At 43.1% G+C, this 18,358-nt stretch overlaps 1 protein-coding gene and 1 non-coding gene across 5 annotated transcripts in view; both read right to left on the bottom strand.

The window, feature by feature from the left end:
- PRKCA (protein kinase C alpha) overlaps nt 1–18,358 on the bottom strand; it is a 502,110-nt gene that overhangs the window by 152,719 nt on the left and 331,033 nt on the right. For all 4 annotated transcript variants that reach the window (XM_023212008.2, XM_023212011.2, XM_023212010.1 and 1 more), the window contains 2 exons: nt 7,204–7,315; nt 3,174–3,302 (listed from right to left, as the gene is read on the bottom strand). In XM_023212008.2, coding sequence (XP_023067776.1) covers nt 3,174–3,302; nt 7,204–7,315 — 241 coding nt within the window. The remainder of the gene's footprint in view (nt 1–3,173; nt 3,303–7,203; nt 7,316–18,358) is intronic.
- Nucleotides 10,333–10,436, bottom strand: LOC111542598. The gene has a single exon (XR_002731601.1). It is a non-coding gene; the product is annotated as a U6 spliceosomal RNA (small nuclear RNA).

The raw sequence follows: 18,358 nt of genomic DNA, 5'->3' as shown, positions 1-18,358 counted from the left end.
CTTTTCTGAAAATCTTAAATTACTTTAAATTAAAAATGTTAAAGATGTAATTACTAATTAGTTATTTCCTTGAGCCTGACTTTCCATACTTAAGATTGGATTCCCTTCACACACACAACTGTACTTTAAAAATAGACTCCAACTCTTATGGATACTGTCATCAAAATATCTTCTCTCTGCATCTGCCATTTAAATATTTAGCCATCCAATTTACCATTTGTGTGACTCTGGGTGAGTCACTTCATTTCCTTGTGTCTCTGTTTCTTCATCTATAAAGTAAGGATAATAAAGTCAACTTCTTCACAGATTTGAAGAAAAGTTAGTACATAAAGTACGTAAGAAGTGGTCCTGTGGGGGAAGCACTGAGTAGCTGTGAGCTGCTGCTATTATTTGCTGTGGTCTGAATTCATATCTTAAGACTGGATTCCCAGTGTGATAGTATTAAGAGGTAGGGCATTTGGGAAGGAATTGCTTTGGGATATTTCATCCAAACGCAGAGCCTTATAAAAGAGATAACAGGGAGCAAGTTTGCTCCTTGCACCATGTGAGGACACAGCCTGCCTTCCTTTTCCATGTGAGGACACAGTGACAAGTGCCATCTATGAAGCAGAGATGGAGCCTTCACCAGACCAACTGAATCTGCTGAGGCCTCGATCTTGAACTTCCCAGCTTCCAGAACTGTGATACATAAATTCCTATTATTTATAAATAACCCAGTCTAAGGTATTTTGTGATAGCGGCCTGAATGGAATAAGACATTATTATTATTAAACTTGCTGAATTCACATTCCTAGAGTGGAGCTATGGTCCTACAAAAATTTGTAAACTAATTCTCAAGGGACTTGGCCCAGATAGTTGCCATAAGTAATACTGGCTGGCTTTCACATGTAAAAAGTGAATTCTTAAGCTGATTCTACAATTGTGAGTCAAGTTCAACTCTTGGCAATGGTAGAGGAATTAGCCTGATGTAAGCTCTAGCACTATGAGGTCTGACCTTTCTCTTCCACCTGTGTACCTGTGCCACTCCAGCCAGGGCATCTGTGCCTCTCTGTGCAGTTTTAGATCTGCAAGGCTGTTGAGGCTCATAGGAGAGACTGGAAGGTTCAGGCAGTACATATGGTTGCTACTTTTACTACCGAAGACGGCACGGGGTGTGTCCAGCATGCACAGCGTGTATGTTTTGCTTTATCTAGAAACACAAAGAATGCCAGCTAAACATTTAAATGCTCTGTCCAGGCATTCTTGCCTTACAGTGAGCCATAAGGTAGCCACCTGTAAACCCATAATTAAACTCTAAATATTCACCTGTGATGTCTATTCTATTGTCAACAGCAGTCGCTTTGGAAATAAAGGGAAAGGTAAGGAAAGCATAGAAATGTTTAGCCTGTAGGCATTCTACTTTATGCTCCTTGATCCCTTACCACCTATGGAGACTAGGTGTTATGGTAATTTTCCCCTTGACTGCAAAATCTGCTCCCCCATACATGGTTTTGACAATGTGGAAGCCTTAGTAGAAAAGAGTAACAAGAGCAAGGCTGTGATGTTGCAGAGGGGTCTCGTGGCCTAGCTCACGGCCCCCAAGGAACACCATCTTCCTCTGGGCAGAGAGCAGCAGTGCCCAGTCAGAGGGGCCCTGGCTGTCAGATAAGGGCAGAGTGGATTCCAAGGACAGCATCAGCCCATTAAAAAGAAATGCAGGTGACAGCCACAGCCCCAAAGGCATTGGCACAATAGGGATGGTCTTGAGAAAATAAAATAATTTCTCTAAAATCTACAAAAAGTCAGAAGGGATTCTGTATCTATCATAGGGATTTCATTCCCAATTCCACTTTGACCATCAGCTATAGCTGGTTTCAAGGTTACCTGGAGGCGAACTGTTCCCCTCTCCCAGCCATACCTTGGAATCCTTTGGTTTTCTGTGAGTTCTTCCCTGAGAGGACAGCCCTGGTTAGAACATCTGCTTCTCTTTCAAAGGAAAAACCTGAGGATGTTTCCAAAAGTAAGCTTTTCTTTGGAAGCCCCCACCTTTCCTTCTTTTCTTAAACAGATCCTCCTAAGCTTTTCTTCTATGTTTTCTGTTATCTAAACATAATAGATTAGCATCAGTCTTTCCATGTTTATGACCGCTTCAAATTCCTAGATACAAATGGAAGATACCTTTGCTGATCAATCAAGATGAATGCCCTTGTCAACAAGAGGAATGTATACAGTTGGTCCCTCCGGGACCCCCAAGTACAAGGAAATAGGCTGATGCCTGAGAGTTCAACCACACACCAACATGGAGTGGGTCATGGTACAGAGAACTCAGGTCATCTTGAGGACACAGGATGGGTCCTAGGCCAATAGGACTCCAGGATAACTTGACCGAGTGTGCCGATTAACCGAAAGTGGATTTGGTGGGAAAACCAAAGGAAAAGCCATGCTATGGCAGAGCCCACCCAGAAACAGCCAGAGGAGGGAGTAACCAGGCCCGTGGATAGGGAATTCCGGTCACCTAGCCAGGCTGTTTGTAGGAGGTGTGGTCATTACAAGCACAGTATCTGGAGTCAAATGCCTCCGTTCCCATCCCAGCTCCTCACTTACTAACTGTAACACTGCAAAGTACTGACCTGTGTCTCAGTGTCCTCTTCTGGAAGATGAAGTTAATAACCAGCTAGGTGTCAGGTCTACATAATGAATCTATGTGAAGTTCCTAGCACCATCCCTAACACAGGGGAAGCAAAAGCACTCAACGGCTGTTGCTGTTGCTGAGGTGGATTTATTGGGCCATCACAGCCCAATGCCACAAAACACCTGGGTCATCCATCCATTTGCCTCCCCTTGTTCTAGCTCCACTCCCTCCAACAGCATTTTGATTAATTGGCTCCCCTGACCCCCTGTCACCAGGAGGAGAGTATACGGGCCATGCTGTCAGAACAGTCCAATCCACACAGTGGTTGTGACTGCGTGTGACATTGAGTATTTGGGAATTTGGGTGTACAGACCCGTCTCCTGGGAGGTGTATTAACATGAGGGTCCAGAGGGCTGCAGGGCTCCCAGACAGTGATGGTTCCACCAGCGCAACTGCCTCTCCAGAGGCCTCAGGGCATACAGCCCAGCCCCCACCCTGCCTTAATATCAACCTTCATCCAAATGCCTGCCCACGATGCTGCTCCGGGATGAGCAAGCCTTACCTGTGACATGGAGCTTTTCATCAGCAACCTCAGCCTTTAGGTAAATCCGCCCCCTCTTCTCTGTGTGATCCATTCCGCAGAGGCTGGGGACATTGATGACGCACTGCTTGTGAACGTTCATATCGCAGGCTGTGAATCAAGAAAGCAGAGGGTGAGCTGGGCATATGGACTCCAACCACCGCTCCTCAGTGTTTTGGTGCACGAGCAGAAGTGAAAATGAGTTACCCCCAACTCGATACTTTGCTATACTGTTTTTGGTGACATAAAGAACTGTTAGCAGATGTCCTGTACAGCACAGGCTTCATGTGAGTGACAATATCCTTAAAATACCCATACCATATTTGCTCAATCTTCACTGAAGCAAAATATCCCAGCTTGGCCTTCTGTGATTGTTTCAAATATTTAACAGTATACAAAATTCACACAGGTAAATATGTACAAAGCTCAGCTTAATTAATATTTTATGTACACAGAGGCAAAATAATATGAAAATTTTAAACACAGGATTTTTTTTTTCTCTTCAGACAGGGTCTCTTTTTGTCTCTCAGGCTGGAGTGCAGTAGCATAATCCTAGCTCAGTGCAGCCTTGAACTCCTGGGCTCAAGCGGCCCTCCCATCTAGGCCTCCTAAAGCAGTGGGACTACGGATGTGAACCACTGCACCCAGCTTAAACGTAAGACTTTTTGCTAATGAGTTCTTTATGCTTTTCTGGGCTTACCACTGAGAAAGAGTGAAAATCTGCAGATCGAATATAGAAAATTCATTAAATTTTCCTTTCCTCAGCTAACCTTGTATCTTCAACAAGGTTTACGTACACTGCCTGTTTTTTTCCCCAAAGAACTTGTATTTGGTATTTTAAACCTGTCTTCAAATATTTAAATATTATTCCAAGTAAAACAAATACCCGCCTAGCATGATCAGCCACTCCTTACAGCTGACATTATGTGGGTGAGACAGGGTGAGGATAAAAAAAGATCAGTATTATTGCAATGAACCAAAGCAACCCTGAAAAGAATCCTGTGTGCCGGAAACAAACAGAAGACCGCGTGTAGGTGTTCTAGCTCGATCCTCCTTGTACCTTTAGGCTTCCAGAAGGAGGGAAGGCCCCTGGAATCCTCACGAATCCTTGCCGGAACTCTAATAAGGTTATTCCGTAATCATCAAGGTGGGGTCTTCCTCTCCGTTTCATTTGGAGTGTTTAATTTTAACATGACAAAGTAAATTGAAAAAGCATCATGAATAATGTATACCGCTCCGATTAAAGACTGACAGCAGAATGATGGACATGCTGAGGAAAGAACAATTAGCTAATTCACAAATGTGGATGCTATTAGGCTTCTATTTCCAAGGTTAACTGTTCAAAATTCTACACCTCGAATTTAGCCAATATAAAAGCTCCTGAAAAGCTGTGTTATTAATGTCACTTGTGTTAACCACGTCATGTCTTTAAGTGTCCGGGCAAATTTGCGATGTGAAGGCAGTAAATGCCAGAGCCTCTGGAAAGCACACAGGCAACGGGGAGGGTACGGGAGGTGAAAGTGCACTGGGCCGTGTTCCAGTCTCTGCTGTATATCTTGGGAAGCTCATTTGTTCTAACTTCATTTCCAGCTCTAGAAAATGAGAGGTTGGCCCACTCGAGTTGTTGCTCACTGCCCCCTGACGCCCTGCCCCATCCCAAGTGGAACTCTATCTAGGATTGCAATTGCACAAGGTGGAAGGGCACGGGAAGAGGCTTTTTTTCTGCAGAAGTTAAGGTCAGGAGGGGTTGCAGTTCTGGGGCTCATCAAAGGAGCACAGGCGGCAGCCACAGAAGCCTTAAGATTCCTAAGAAAAAGAGTTTAAAACAAAACCAAACAAAAAAGCATTGGTCCAGGTCAGCGGTTTTCAAAATTTTTTTCAGTAAGGAAACCATTTTGCAAACAAAATCTAAAGCAGAATCTAATTATGTAAACCACATGAGTGTTATTTTATTAGCATCAACTCAGCTAACGAATGCAAATTTATACCATATATTTATTATAAAGACATTCAAGGATCACCAGTAAAGCCCTCCGACACAAACAGAACTTTGAAACCAGCGGTTAGGGAGGCAAGTTGATGTCTCAGACCAGCCTCCACATCTCATTTATTTTTGCATTTTGTTAAAGCGGTACAGGATCCAAAACTCCTGATTCATACAGAAAACTATGTACAAACAGGAACAGTGTCTAATGGTATGCTTCCCCATCCCAGCCGACTCTTCAGTGAAGAGGATGCTGTAGCAGAAATCAAGCTCTGCCCAAGGAGTGAAGGTTGAGTATGTAACACGTTCGAATGTTTATTTTGTTCCCAGTTTTAAAGTAGTTAAAATATATGTACAAACGCACTTAAATTGTAAGCCCTTGCAGAACCCCTGAAAACCATGTCTTTGGAATCCTAGGGTTTTTTTTTTCTCTAGTTTTTTGAGACCAAGTTTCACTTTTGTTTGCCCAGGCTGGAGTACAATGCCACAATCTCGGCTCACCGTAACCTCCGCCTCCCGAGTTCAAGCTATTCTCCTGCCTCAGCCTCCTGAGTAGCTGGGATTACAGGTGCCCGCCACCACCCGACTAATTTTGTATTTTTAGTAGAGACAGGGTTTCACTATGTTGGTCAGGCTGGTCTTGAACTCCTGACCTCAGGTGATCCGCCCGCCTCCGCCTCCCAAAGTGCTGGGATTACAGGTGGAAATCCTAGGGTTTCTTGAAGCAAACAAACGTGGCATTTGGTTGTGACGCTGTACAACCCTGTAAGGTGAAGAATCTCTGTGTCCTGAAAAACTCATCTACTCTATAATGCTCGTTTATGTTCCTTTTTCTACAGTTTGCTCCATGTAAGATACAAATATCAGCTTCTGGCCGTCATAGCAAATGGCAATAGTCATTAGCAAATAGCAATAGGTGGAAATTTCCACAGTGCTTCCCAACCTATTAGAAAAACAGGCTGGGAAATTAACTTTTCATGTCCTAAAAGTATCAACTTGTATTTAAACAAACATAGCCTGAGGAATCTCATACTTTAAGAAGGATCAAAGCAGGCTGGGCGCGGTGGCTCACGTCCATAATCCCAGCACTTCGGGAGGCCGAGGCGGGCAGATCACAAGGTCAGGAAATCGAGACCATCCTGGCTAACACAATGAAACCCTAACTCTACTAAAAATACAAAAAATTAGCTGGGTGTGGTGGTGGGGGCTGTAGTCCCAGTTACTCGGGAGGCTGAGGCAGGAGAATGGCGTGAACTCGGGGGGCAGAGCTTGCAGTGAGCTGAGATCGCGCCACTACACTCCAGCCTGGTCGACAGAGAGACTCCATCTCAAAAAAAAAAAAAGAATGATCAAAGCAAAGAGTCTTCACAGTTGCTTTTCTTTCCTCCTGGTAGTTGATGGAGATACACACATAACAAAAAATAACAGAAAAGGGCTGGTGTCTTGCTTGTCAGTGGTCCTCAATGTTCTGAGCCGGGCTGATACACATTTGATCCGTCCATAAACATGCAGGGTGAGTGAACTTAAATAAGACACTATTCTGGTTTTTATGTTCATTTTAGTTTCAGTTTTAAGAAGAGCCTACTGGATTTTTCCACAGTCCACCCACTAATTAGAGACATAGGAAGATAATGAGTATGGTTGCTTGGCTTATTTTGAAGCTAACCAAATGTGGACCCGACGGCGGAAGGCTTCTTTGGGGTTTGACTAGGCTATATTTTACAGTGATTGAAGACTTCTGCCACTAAAAAAAAAAAAAAAAGGAAGACAAAAAAAAGTGACAGCACCCACCAACCTCATTTATAAATCGAGGGCTTTTTTGGGCTTTATAATGAGGCAATCAAGTAGTTTAATAAACTGGAACTTTGACAGTGGAAGATTCTACGCTTTGTCAGTCTGGTATATACCTGAACTAATTCTCTCTATTGAAGAGTTGGTTTTGAAAAGTTACTGAGCTTTCCTTGCTCAGCAAACCCTGAACATGAGCTACAGAGCCTCACTATGAACTGGAAAAGAAAACTTACTTACTGTCACATTTCATCCCTTGGTGGATAAGTCCATATAGCAGGGACCCACAGTGATCGCAGAAGGTGGGGCTTCCATAAGTGTGGATTTTGAACTTGTGCTTGCTCCTGGGGTCCTGGGAGGAGAAGAAGCACAGTGCTCATTTTAGTCATGAAAGGACCACGTTTTTAGATTAAGCCAAGTTCAGGTCCCACCACTCCCCAATTTATATAATCAAATATAAATTATATTTATATAATTAAATACAAATTAAATTTATATTTAATAAATATCTAAAACATTTACTGGTTTTTTTTTTTTTTTGAGATGGAGTCTTGCTCGTCGCCCAGGCTGGAGTGCAGTGGCGCGATCTCAGCTTACCGCAACCTCTGCCTCCCGGGTTCAAGTGATTCTCCTGCCTCAGCCTCCTGAGTAGCTGGGATTACAGGCACCCGCTACAATGTGGGTATTTTTGTACTTTTAGTAGAGATGGGGTTTCACCATGTTGGCCAGGCTGGTCTTGAACTCCTGACCTCAGGTGATCCACCTGCCTTGGCCTCCCAAAGTGCTGCGTAAGCCACTGCATCTGGCCTGCATCGTGTTTTACATAATGAATACCTATACTTCCTCTCTTTATGGGGTGAAATTTGCACATACCACGGTTTCCACCAAAGCTATTACTTCTGGAGCGATGGCCACCAAAGCCCTTGGGGGCCAGCACAGTGTTTTAAACAACTTGGCATCTCGGTCTCCCCAGTGCCTAGCACAGGCTGGGGCACGAGTAGACACAAAATCGGTGTGTTTTTGAAGCTAAACAGGAACAACCCTAAATGGATCATTCAGAAGATCTCCTCTTGGACAGGGTATCCAGAAATACAATACACTGTGAAACCAGATCTACATCCAAACTGACAGGTACATTTTCTTGCTTCTGCACCATCTCCAAAGTATTTCATGCTTTTTATAGGGAAACTCAGCATGGTCAGATGAAAATTGGAAAGGCACTGACATCACACTTCCCCAGAGCCCACTGCAATTTCATTACCTTCTCTTGCATACCACAGAGAGCACCGAAGGTACAACCAGGCATCTTTTTTCTTTAGATTTTTAAGCTTTTGTTCCTCAACTCACAGATTATGGATAGGGAAGGAAAAGTATATACAGAAGACCATCGTGGTTAAAGAGCATAGGCTCTGGAGTCACTGCCTGGATTCAGGTTCCAGCTCTGCTACTTCCCAGAGGCATGGCCTTGGATGAGTTACTTAACCTTTCTGCCTCATCTGTAAGCTGAGAAATTAACAGCATCTGTCTTCTGTGGTTACTACAAATAAGGACAAAACGAGTCAGTCTTTGTAAAATGCTTAGAAGAGTGCCGTATCCCAGGGTAAGTAGGTACCATGCAGGTAGTGCAGACAAGCACCTCTGCTTCTGGGGCCTCTGCTTATTTTTTTATTTATTCAATTTTATTATTATTATTTTTTTGAGATGGAGTCTTGCTTTGTCGCCCAGGCTGGAGTGCTGTGGCACAACCTCGGCTCACTGCAACCTCTGCCTCCCAGGTTCAAGCGATTCTCCTGCCTCAGCCTCCCGAGTAGCTGGGATTATAGGTGCCTGCCACCACACCTAGCTATTTTTTTTTTTTTTTTTTGTATTTTTAGTAGAGACGGGGTTTCACCATGTTACTCAGGCTGGTCTCAAACTCCGGACTTCAGGTGATCCACTCACCTTGGCCTCCCAAAGTGCTAGGATTACAGGTGTGTGCCACCATGCCCGGCCTCCTCTGTTTATTAATATATAAAAGTAGACCGGGCATGGTGGCTCACACCTGTAATCTCAGCACTTTGGGAGACCGAGGCAGGCCGATCACCTGAGATCAGTAGTCTGAGACCAGTCTGGTCAACATCGTGATACCCTGTCTCTACTAAAAATACAAGAATTACCCAGGCGTGGTGGTGCGTGCCTGTAATCCCAGCTACTTGGGAGGTAGGTTGAGGTAGGAGAATCGCTTGAGCCCAGGAGGTGGAGGTTGCAGTGAGCTGAGATTGTGCCACTGCACTCCAGCCTGGGCGACAGAGCGAGCCTCCATCTCAAAAAATAAATAAATAAAAGTAGAGCTCTGAGCTTCTACTCAGATGATCCATTTGTCTCCCATCCAAGTACTAACCAGACCCCACCCTGCTTAGCTTTCGATCAGGCCTGTACAGGGTGGTATGGCCATGGGCTCAGGTGTTCTACTGGAACTACAATACAATTTCATACTCAACATGTACCTATCAGGACTCATTCCTGTTAAGTTCTTCCTCTTGAATCACTCTTTGTGGCCTGAGCAACTGTAAAGGCAGAGTGGCCATCCACTGAATTAAGCAAGACCTTAGAAAAGCAGGGTTTGGGGCAGGGCAAGAGATCCAGAGATCTACTGTAGACATGCCAAGCTTGAATTATCCCTTCTCCCAGGGTTTCTCCAATGCAAAGTGACACAAAGTAGAATATTCTTGGCTGCTGACTTTCTGAGGTCCTTGGTGCTGGTAATTTTGGGGAATTCCAAAGGTGATTCTGACTATAAGATAATTCACCTTTTGGTTGACTATGGAACCTGAAGCCTAAGCCACATACATGCCAAAGGCTTGTTATGACTTTTTCTTTTTTTTTTTTTTTTTGAGATGGAGTCTTGCTCTGTCACCCAGGCTGGAGTGCAGTGGTGCGATCTTGGCTCACTGCAAACTCCACCTCCCGGGTTCACGCCATTCTCCCGTCTCAGGCTCCTGAGTAGCTGGGACTACAGGCGCCCACTACCACAGCCGGCTAATTCTTTGTATTTTCAGTGGAGACGGGGCTTCACTGTGTTAGCCAGGATGGTCTCGATCTGCTGACCTCGTGATCCACCCGCCTCAGCCTCCCAAAGTGCTGGGATTACAGGTGTGAGCCACGCCCAGCCTATGGCTACTTTTTAAAGACACAGATTTAAGAATTCTGAAATAGTTCAATCATACAGAGAAGTATAAAGAATAGTAAACCCCTCGTGTCTGCACCACCCAGAACTTATAAAAGCGAGCATTTTCCTCTAGTTTTTAATGTGAAATTATCCTCGTTTTACAGAGATGTTAGTGACCTTCCCAAAATCACATGGTTGATGAACATCAGAATTCAGATTTTTAAAATATGAAACGATTTACACATTTGCACGTCATCCTTGCAGAGGAACAATACTCATCTTTGTTTCACTCCAAGTTTTGTATTTGTGCTGCTTAAGAGAGCACTGACCTACGATGTGGCCAACATTGGATTCCCATCCCAAGAGCTTTTGGAGATCTACTCAGAATGAGGATCTGGCTCTCAATATCTTTACAACAAATTTTTATATTTGCAACACATTTTTTTTTTTTTTTGGAAACAAGTCCACCACCTGTTTTTGTAAACAAAATTTTATTGGAAAAAAGCCATGCTCCTTTATTTACATATTTTCTTTGGCTACAATGGCAGAGTTGAGTAATTATGACAGAGACTGTGTGGGCCACAAAATCTAAAATATTTACTATTTGGGCCCTTTTAGGAAAAGTTTGCCAAGCCCTACTTTAAGACAGGGGTTTTCAAAGCATGGTTCCCACACAGCATCACATCACCTGGAACCTGTTAGGAAGGTATAGTATTTAGTCCTTTCCCAGACCGACCAATTCAGAAACTCTGGGGGTTGGGCCTCCCAGTCTGTGTTTGAGCAGATCCTGCCAGTGATCCCCGTGTCGGCAGACTCACTAAAGACTGGAAAACCACTGCTCTAGAAGGTCATTCAACAAATATTTAGTAAGTGCGTCACAGGTGCGAGGTGAGTACCTAGCACCTCTATGTGCAGATGATTAATGATAGATACCCTTGAGGCAGGTCAGTAGTTTACCTCCTAAATGGCTCTCTCAGGGTATGAAAAATCAGCATCTTCCTTGACAGCTTATTTCTTCTAGAAAGTAGTAGTTGGGTCTACGGTCTGAAGTATGACCTTAGATTTCCACCATTAGAGAAGCCCACCAATTTTCCCAGGATCCCACAACATCAGGAAGAATGTTCAGGGAGTAGGCTGGTGCCAGCACCAATTAAAAGTACCTGTGTTGACAGGAAAGGTTGTGTCCTACAGTGCAGAGGGCACAGATGCCAGGGGAAATGAAGGAACCAGTTTTCCCTGCAGAAACGAGTCATCAACAAATGGCACTAAATAAATAAGGAATGGCAGCTCGCACGGAGCCCTTAGGAGTATGTGCGTGCCAGGCAGCCCCAGGGTGGTTGTCATACCAGTTGGTTGTCACATAGATCTCCATTGACGTGGCACACAGGCAACTCACTTTTCAGGAAAACCTAAAGCTTACTCATGCAACAGCCATATGGCACCTTCAGGCTCTCACCGTTTGGAGGTGTAGGAAGAGAGGAAATCATCGCTTCCACCTCCCGCCTGAGTCTAGAGAACCGGCAAGTCTTGGTGTCGTCACACCCCAAAATTATGTGTGGCCAAAGATCCTGCCTATGAATTACAACAATGACAGTAATAATAATAGGACCAGCTGTTTGTTGATCTGCAAGTGTGCGGATCTAAACCAAGATCTTTGTTTAGAACAAGAGATTCTCCGATGAGAAGATCACGGAGCAGGACTGTGGAGACCTGTGTTCTGACCCTAGTCCCGGCACAAACTTTTACCTTGGAAAAGTCACGTCATTTATTTATAAAGCAGAAAGAAAACCAATCTGCTCGTGTCATGGGCAAGGGGTGACACTCAACTTAGGGAATATAAGAGAAAGGCTTTGCAAACTGAAAATCCCTAGACAAATATAAGCATTATTATTATTATTACATTATCCATAGGAGCAAACTTCAAGGTGCCCAGGGTTTCCCCAAAATACTTTAGTGACTTGGGCCTGGATGGGGAGGAACAGGGCAGCAAATCACCCTCAGGCTTCATAGGTGGTCAGAGTGAAGGCCAAGCTGGCACAAGCTGGCAAAGTGACTTCCTCCTAGGTCCTGCATTCCCGACTTCTGCACCCCAAGCCTGGACTTTCAAGCCAGTGCTCTTGGCAAACGCCTGGAGTCGTGTTTTGTGAAACCGTCTGCTAACCCAAACCACCTCTTGCACCGTCTCAATTATAAGGATGATGCCATTTCTTACACTGCAGCAATGGGATGCAGGAGCATGGAAACTCTTTTCCAGTCTAATTAATCTCACCTAGTCTGACAAAAGAAACCACAGTGTTAGCGACAGAGCTGTGAGTCATGAAGATCTGCAGAGAGCAACTCGTCCTAAAAACTCCCCAGGCTCGCTCTGTTTCTATCAATAACCTCTAAATAGTGATGCATTTTACTTCTTTGGGCCCTGATTTCCTCATCTGGAGCCTTAACATATTGGGTGGGATCAGTATTTTTTAAATGTCAGGTGGTACCTAAGGATGCTGAGGATGGAGGCAGGAGAAGGCAGAAGAGGGAGACCACTGCTAAAATTAAAGTTGAAAACAACTGGACTAGATCATCTCTTTAATTCTTTTTTTTTTAAGCTATTTAATTTGAAATAATTTAAGACTCACAAGAATCTGCAAAAATAGTACAGACTGTTCCTGCATACTCTTCATCCAGCTTCCCCAGTGATAACATCTTACATAACCACGGCACATTTGCAGAACCAGGACAATGCTACAATACCACTAACTAAACTCCAGAGTTTAGGGTTTCTTCAGATTTTACATGCATAATTCCAATGCAAGAGCATGTACTGTACTACACATGCATTAAATATACTGTTTACTGAGTAGGGAATACAGTAATATTGGCTGGTGAAATACACTAACTCAAGTAGAACAGCACCAAAGGAACATCTGTTAGTTCTTCATTAAATATATAACCCGCCAGATCTCATGTTAAGGAGTCGTGGGAGGATGAGTCTAAAGATTTATCTGAAAAGCAGAATTAGGATGCTTTTCTCTAAGTAATGGAAACACACTGCTGTTTCCAAACCTTTCTGACCCGTTTTTCAAAACAAAATCATTTCAAGGCACAGTCTGAATGAGAGCTCAGGCGATGTGTGGCGCCAGCCCGGGCCATAAGGGATTGAAAGGTGGGTAAGGCTTGCGGCTTTCAGGTGACGCCTGTGACCTGGATGGACAGACAAGGTGAACACCACAACACCAGGGTACAAGCTGCCCCCACTGGCCCGAGAGTAGGTCTCCTGATAGCTGCCAAATTCATCATGCAAATGATCAGAGCAGCCTCAGGATCCTTTCCTACATCTATAAACCTGGACATCTGATCTTTCTCCGCTGGGAGTTCCAGGACCCTGGCGTCTCTCATCTGTGTCTTCATTTTGGCTGCTGCCTCCACCTGCCAGGACTCCACCTGCTGAAACACCTGAAAAGTCAATATCAAAGTCTCCTTCCTCCTCCAGGAAGTCTCTCCAGATATCAATACCAGTCACAATTTCTCTCCTTCATCTGACCTTCCAGAGCATTTTATTTCTGTCTTTGTATACCGCTTAACACATTCTGCCACTTATGATAATTATGATTCTGTCTACCTCCCTTTTAATTTTTCATCATTTATCTCTCACCTCCCCCACACAGAGGACTGACATGACAGTCTAGCCGAGAGGAAAGAGAGGTCTTAAAGGATGCTGCCGAACTGAGGATTAATGTTAAGTATTAACTTTATCTCTGAGCTTCCTGGAAACCAAGGTACAAAGGGGGAAGCGACATTACTAGGTTCCTCTTGAACTGCAAAACTACCTGAATGTTGAAGTCTGTCTTTGTATCCTCTGAAATCATTTTATCCCCTACATGGTAGACCTTCAGTAAATGTGTATGAAAGCAACTACTAAATCCTTAACAAAACACACTGTGCACCAAAGGGCTGTAGATAGAGTCATCCCACAAATAAGTTACAGCAAGTCTGTCTACACTTAGGGCCACACAGAAATGTCTGGTGCACACCAGCTTCACTATTACCAAGTTAATAATATTTTCCTTTTTAGTGAAATACATGTTAATCTTCCTTTTTAGTTCTCCAGGAACTGGCAGCCTCTCATTAAGTGCAGTGTGAAACCTGCTGTCATATGTCACAAGCCTGACATTGTATTATAACGAAAGAGGGAAAAATACAGCTCAGATACTTCTGTCATATATGTGGTTGGGAGAAAAAAATGAAGGCTTTGAGCTAATCACTTTTCATAGGCACAAATAAAGTCTAACCCACAAATCTAAATCTAGACCTCTTAGAAGAAAAAAAAAAAAACAAAAGTGAAAAATTCAAATTCTGTTGGCAGCATCCGCTGGCCTGTTTCTCATTTCTTAGTTTTATAATATAGCAACTTAATTAGTCTTCCTTGGAAACATTTCTCAACATTTCTACCAAGATTTTTCAAGGTCCCTCTTTATCACCATTATCATTACCACTATCATTTGCAATTTGTTAAAATAAACACATGGATCTACACTGTGCAGAGTTTGGATGCTGACTGGGCTTTACATTTCCTAGATGCATTCTTGTGTCTATAGCCATCTGGAAGGTATATTCTAGGTAAGTTTGCAAATGCAGTAGTCGAGGCTGGAGACTAATCCAGCTATGTGCAGTATGAAATCTCTAGAGGAGTTAATGCTCCCTTCACACCAGGAAGAGGACAACCAGTGATGTTTTTTGATGAGGATGTTCATATTTGAATTGACATCACTGCACGTGTGCTTTTAATGCAATGAGTAAAATAATGGCAGGGTTTTGGTTAGAGGTCATCCTGGCTTGAATTTTCCACCCATATTTGAATGCCTTCAAAATGCCCCACAGGTTTCTCTTGAAGGACCAAACTGCCTGTCATCGAGGGCTGGGGGTTCAGGGTTTAAGGGTTTCTGGAAAAGACTGTTTCTTCTAACCAACAGAAGCTCTGCGGTGCAACTTCCTCCAGCAGCCAAAGCAGTATGGCTCCTTGAAGCTGTTCTCCTCTAAGTACCAAGGAAAATTCTCTGTTGTCACCATCTGATGTGTTCTCATGAATCATGCTTGTAAGCCAAGCTTGGGTCTAAATGTCACCCACATGCTGACTATATGAGAAACACCTAAAACACTGCTTTGAGGGCAAATCTAGCATCGTTACTGCGATCTTAAATTTCTTAAGAAATTTAGGGAATTACGAAGCAATTTTTTTTTTTTAAGCTCTATGATATAAAAAAAGACCTATTGAAAAATTTTTTGGTTAACATGAGAGTATTACCAAAACCAGGTCATATGATCAGGGTGGTTGCATGTAACTTGGGGACCACTGTAATTATTACATTGTGTATCATGTACTCAGCAAGGCTGCCACGCCCCTCTCAGGCTGCTGAGTCTACCTGGCCCACTCTCCATTTGGGCTTAGGATCGCACTTGGACTCTGACCATACTGGTCTTGTTGGATGTTTCCTTTTCTAAGAAAGCGCGAGAGAAATTCCATTTTTGGTGATGCTCATTAATTTTTGATCTGCAATGTAACACTTTAGTTTATTCTGGTGAATAACACTCATCTATACAGTTGGATGAACCTGTCAAACCAGGTTTTGCTAGTAGGTTTCTTATGAGTCCTTTGCCCAGCTATGCAAAATGCTGTAATCATTCAACGGGAAGCAATAAATTATTTTAAAAATTCTAGATAAATCTCTAACAGCGAGGCAATGGCTAAATAAACTGTAATATATTTATACTACGGAATACTCCATGGCAGTTAAATCAAATGAGCTAGATCTTTCTGTAAAATCATGGACAGATTTCTAAGATATATTATCTACTGAAAACAGCAAGCCACAACACAAGACATAAAATATAATGACTTTTATGTAAAAAACAGAAACAAGCACTTTGGGAGGATCGTTTGGGCTCAGGAGTTCAAGACTAGCTGGGGCAACATAACGAGACCTCATCTCTACTTAAAGAAAAAAAAAAAAATCACCTGGGGGGTGGTGACCTATGCCTTTAGTCCCAGCTACTCAGGAGGCTGAGGTGGGAGAACTGCTTGGGCTCAGGAGGTCAAGGTTGCAGTAAGCCCTGATCATGCCACTGCATTCCAGCCTGGGTGATGGAGCAAGACCCTGACTCAAGGAAAAAAACAAGGCCCCTCCTCTGAACAGTAAGACAGCTTTTTTCTAAATTGATAAATAAGTAAATGACTCCGGGAAAGTGTGGGGACAGATTAGGTTCAGAGATGAAAGTAAAAGGAAACTTTTCACATTACCTGAAAAAATTTAAGTTAAAAAATAAATCCATACATTATCTAAGTAATCCAAATTACCATGAAGTCCAGCTGAAATACACTGGCTATATTTCGGCTGCTTCATGAGACTCCACTGCAGGGAAAGCCTAGTGTGCTGGAGGAACTGGGGCGCAACCACCTCATCTCACTACAAAGGGGCTTTGTTTGCAGTTTCTCCACCAATCTGCAGGGGAAGGTGTCTATGTGAAGGTGCTATGAAGATATTTAATACCACAAGCCATCAATACAAGTTAACTCTTAATGAAAAGCTATTATTACGACCATCTTCGTATTTCATAATATACCTTATACATTAACATCTCAAGACATTGTTTTATGTCCGGTTTTGCTCCATCATCAATCAACTTTAAACAAATTTATTTTTAACTTTTGTGGGTACACAGGTGTATATATTTACGGGGTACATGTCATGTTTGATAAGGCCTGCAATGTGAAATAAGCACATCATGGAGAATGGGGTATCCGTCCCCTCAAACATTTTTCCATTGAGTTACAATCCAAATAAGCTCCTTATTTTAAAATGTACAATTATTATTGATTATAGTCACCCTGCACAACTTTTAAATTTCAAAAACCTTTGATGGTTTCATATGGAATTCTGAATTAAAAAAAGATAAGCTAGGTGCAGTGGCGCAAGCTTGTGGTCCCAGCTATTTGGGAGGCTGAGGTAGGAGGATTGCTTGAGCCCAGGTGTTGGAGGCTGTAACGCGCCATGATGATGCCTGTGAACAGCCACTGCACTTCAGCCTGGGCAACATAGTGAGACCCTGTCTCTAAAGTAATAGTAATAAAAATAAGATGTTTAAAATGTGTAAGTATTCAAATCACAAACCCTAAACATAACTCATTTAAAAATAAGGTTATTTCCTAGGTACCTATCAATTTCTTCATTTTGCCTAAAAAAAATTATTTACTGTGTACCTACTATGTTCCAGGTGGTGTGCCCACTATGTGAAGACTCCAGGTGTGGCTCAGGTCCTATCTAACTTGGAAGAGACTAGGTTATACTGTTAACAAATCACTTCTAACTTTCAGTGGCTTCCCACAACAAAAATTTCTCTCACTCTTCACTTAGGGACTTCAGCAGTCACTATCTAGGATACATGCAATCTCACAGCAGAAGAAAAAGAGAAATGGCAGAGTACTCGATGGCTCATAGATCTCCTGATGGAAATGGTGTCATCATTTCCGTTTGCATGTCACTGGCCAAAGCAAGGCACATGGCCAATCTTGAAGTCAACAGGGCAGGGTGTAATATCCTCCCCAGAAGGGGACAACAAATATTTTAAACAATAATACAATCTACAATGGCCCTCAGAAAGCGTAGTATCTACTGCCGTTTTATATTATTTGGTAAAGAACCACAGGATGGGTTAGGACTTCAAACTTTGAAAGCTTGTCGGTTTCAGTTCAACTGAAAATAGTTTCAAGTTGGTGATGCCCAATGAAACCATCCACCTTGTAGATGTAATTTTAGCTTAGCAACAAAGCAGTACCAAACAACCTCAAAATCTCATTGGCCTAGGTTTATTTCTCACTCATGTTATCTCTCAGTAGCTACAGGGCAGGAACACCTGTCTACTTATTCCAGCATCTCGGGATGAAGGAACAACCGCTATTTGGGACATATCGTTCTCACGGCAGAGGAAAGGAAAAGCAAGAGGTGAAAATGAACGACAGTCTGTCAGTGCTTTTTGCAAGCGGCTAAACTTCACCCCCTTGGGCCAAGACTGACCCTAGGTGGGGGATGCTCTGCATCCAGGGAGGGGCTACAAGTCACACGGCAATGGGTAGGACCTATGGTCATCGGAGAGGTAAGGGAACAAATAGTGGGGGACAATAATACAATATTCCACAGATATTCCTGTATGTCTTTCTCTACCCTATCTACTTAGTATTTAAGCACATACTTAAACTATATACTT

The sequence above is a fragment of the Piliocolobus tephrosceles genome, chromosome 16, assembly GCF_002776525.5.
Source record: "Piliocolobus tephrosceles isolate RC106 chromosome 16, ASM277652v3, whole genome shotgun sequence".
Lineage (NCBI taxonomy): Eukaryota > Metazoa > Chordata > Mammalia > Primates > Cercopithecidae > Piliocolobus > Piliocolobus tephrosceles.
This window is presented reverse-complemented; position numbering and strand designations above follow the sequence as displayed.